Raw genomic sequence first — 2500 nt, 5'->3', positions numbered from 1 at the left:
TTCCTGCAAAGTTCAGCTCTAAACAAACACACCTGAAGCAGCTGAATGAGATCTTCAGGAAGAGCTGATAATTACAGACGAGCAGAAACACTGAAAGACTTAAACCCTGAAACAAGTCTGAAACGCCACAGATCAGCACAAGCCCTCGAACAACACTGTATTTACTTTACATTGAGAATGTTCAGATTGAGCCAACATACAACATATGCAAACTACAGTAAACACACACACACACACACACACACACACACACACATGTGTCTCACCATCATCACTGGGAGATTCTGCAGGACTCACTGATTTAGTGTCAGGAAGACCTAGAAGAGAAGAACACAGAGAGAACAATCAGGCACACACACACACACACACACACACACACACACACACACACACAGACACACACACACACACACACACACACACACACACACACACACACACACACACACACACACACACACACACTGACCTGCACTCAGACATGCAGCTATCATGCAGCAGAAGATCAGGAGTGTGAGGCTCTTCATGTTTGTCTCTGGTTTTCAGCTGATCTGTGACTGTTTCTCTGTCACTCACTTCATTTATAATGTGACATCACAACCATCTGACATCATGATTGGATGAGGAGGAATCACACACACACACACACACACACACACACACACACACACACACACACACACACACACACACACACACACACACACACACACACACACACACACACACACACACACACACACACACACACTCACACACACACACACACACACACACGTTTGTTTTAGTGGTTTACGGGGACTCTCCATAGGCTTAATGGTTTTTATACTGTACTTACTGTATGTGCTATTGTCCTACACCAACCCTACACCTAAACCTACCCCTTACAGGAGACTACAGGCATTTTTAGATTAAAAAAAAACAGCATTTAGTATGTTTTTTAAGCCTTTTGTTTTACGGGGACATAGGCAGTGTCCTCATAAACCACCTTCAAATTGTAATACCTCTGTCATACCCATGTCATTATACACATTTTGTCCTCGTAAACCACAAAAACCTGTACACACACACACACACACACACACGCACACACACACACACACGCTGCAGTATCAGCACAGACTCTAGGTGGCGCTTTCCACAATCTTCAAATAATGTGATTGCGTGCGAGCGGCTCGTCAGCGGAGGAAACCAGCCTCATATAAACATTTCATATAAAGACTTTAATTACAGCTGTTCCTGCAGCAATGATGCTCAGGGCCAAGCGGCTCCTCAGGAATCACCTGGAGCTGTGTGTGTGTGTGTGTGTGTGTGTGTGTGTGAGTGTTATAGTGTGTGTGTGTGTGTGTGTGTGTGTGTGTGTGTGTGTTATAGTGTGTGTGTGTGTGTGTGTGTGTGTGTGTGAGTGAGTGTGTTATAGTGTGTATTATAGTGTGTGTGTGTGTGTGTTATAGTGTGTGTGTGTGTGTGTGTGTGTGTGTGTGAGTGTGTGTTATAGTGTGTATTATAGTGTGTGTGTGTGTGTGTGTGTTATAGTGTGTATTATAGTGTGTGTGTGTGTGTGTGTGTGTGAGTGTGTATTATAGTGTGTGTGTGTGTGTGTTATAGTGTGTGTGTGTGTGTGTGTGTGTGTAGTGTGTGTGTGTGTGTGTGTGTGTGAGTGTGTGTGTGTTATATGTGTGTGTGTATGTGTGTGTGTGTGTGTGTGTGTGTGTGTGTTATAGTGTGTGTGTGTGTGTGTGTGTGTGTGTGTTATAGTGTGTGTGTGTGTGTGTGTTATAGTGTGTGTGTGTGTGTGTTATAGTGTGTGTGTGTGTTATTTTGTGTGTGTGTGTGTGTGTGTGTGTGTTATAGTGTGTGTGTGTGTTATTTTGTGTGTGTGTGTGTGTGTGTGTGTTATAGTGTGTGTGTGTGTGTGTGTGTGTGTGTGTGTGTTATAGTGTGTGTGTGTGTGTTATAGTGTGTGTGTGTGTGTTATAGTGTGTGTGTGTGTGTGTGTGTGTGTGTGTGTGTTTCTGCAGGACTCTGGTCGAGGGCTCCGATGCTGAACATGGATGTTTTCTGGCTCTGCTCCTCCAGTCGAGCAGCGCTTCTATTTATTCCTGCACAGAACGGGCTCTTGGACAGCATCTGTGTAATTTCACCGTCTGACTTACGAATCTCTGGAGCGCAGAGGCCACAAAGTCTGCGAAAGAATTCAGCGATCGCCTCTGAACAAACCGCTTGTACACGTGGATCCCGAGCGACTGCCCGAGGTCAGCAGACGAACACCAAATAACCTCCAATAATCAGCAGATGAAAGAAGAGAGCGGCTCAGGTTTGCAGGAGTTTAATTGTGATTAACAAATGAACACATCTGACCAGATTAAAACACTCATTTCTTGTCTGGAAACGTTTTCATCGGACAACTCATCTTTGCATCTATTAAGAAACGCAAGACATACAGGCGCTGTCGTGATTTTAGCTTTGATTAATTGAGAATATGTGAGCAGAAGCGCGG

The 2500-nt window shown here is 44.4% G+C and overlaps 2 protein-coding genes across 3 annotated transcripts in view; both read right to left on the bottom strand.

The window, feature by feature from the left end:
• The window catches only part of bglap (bone gamma-carboxyglutamate (gla) protein), a 4541-nt gene extending 4001 nt beyond the window's left edge, over positions 1 to 540 (bottom strand). Inside the window, exons 1-2 of the mRNA XM_058769618.1 lie at positions 470 to 540; positions 267 to 317 (exon numbers count right to left, since the gene is read on the bottom strand). Of these exons, the coding sequence (XP_058625601.1) occupies positions 267 to 317; positions 470 to 527 (109 nt within the window). The 5' untranslated portion in view covers positions 528 to 540. The remainder of the gene's footprint in view (positions 1 to 266; positions 318 to 469) is intronic.
• Positions 541 to 2282: 1742 nt separating this feature from the next.
• mgp (matrix Gla protein) overlaps positions 2283 to 2500 on the bottom strand; it is a 4088-nt gene continuing 3870 nt past the window's right edge. For both annotated transcript variants that reach the window (XM_058769616.1, XM_058769617.1), the window contains one exon: positions 2283 to 2500. This exon is cut by the window's right edge and continues 328 nt beyond it. The gene's annotated coding sequence lies outside the window, so the exon portion shown is untranslated.

Source organism: Onychostoma macrolepis, chromosome 03 (assembly GCF_012432095.1).
Source record: "Onychostoma macrolepis isolate SWU-2019 chromosome 03, ASM1243209v1, whole genome shotgun sequence".
NCBI lineage: Eukaryota > Metazoa > Chordata > Actinopteri > Cypriniformes > Cyprinidae > Onychostoma > Onychostoma macrolepis.
Note: the sequence above shows the minus strand (reverse complement) of the source record. Positions and strands in the feature narration are given on the sequence as shown.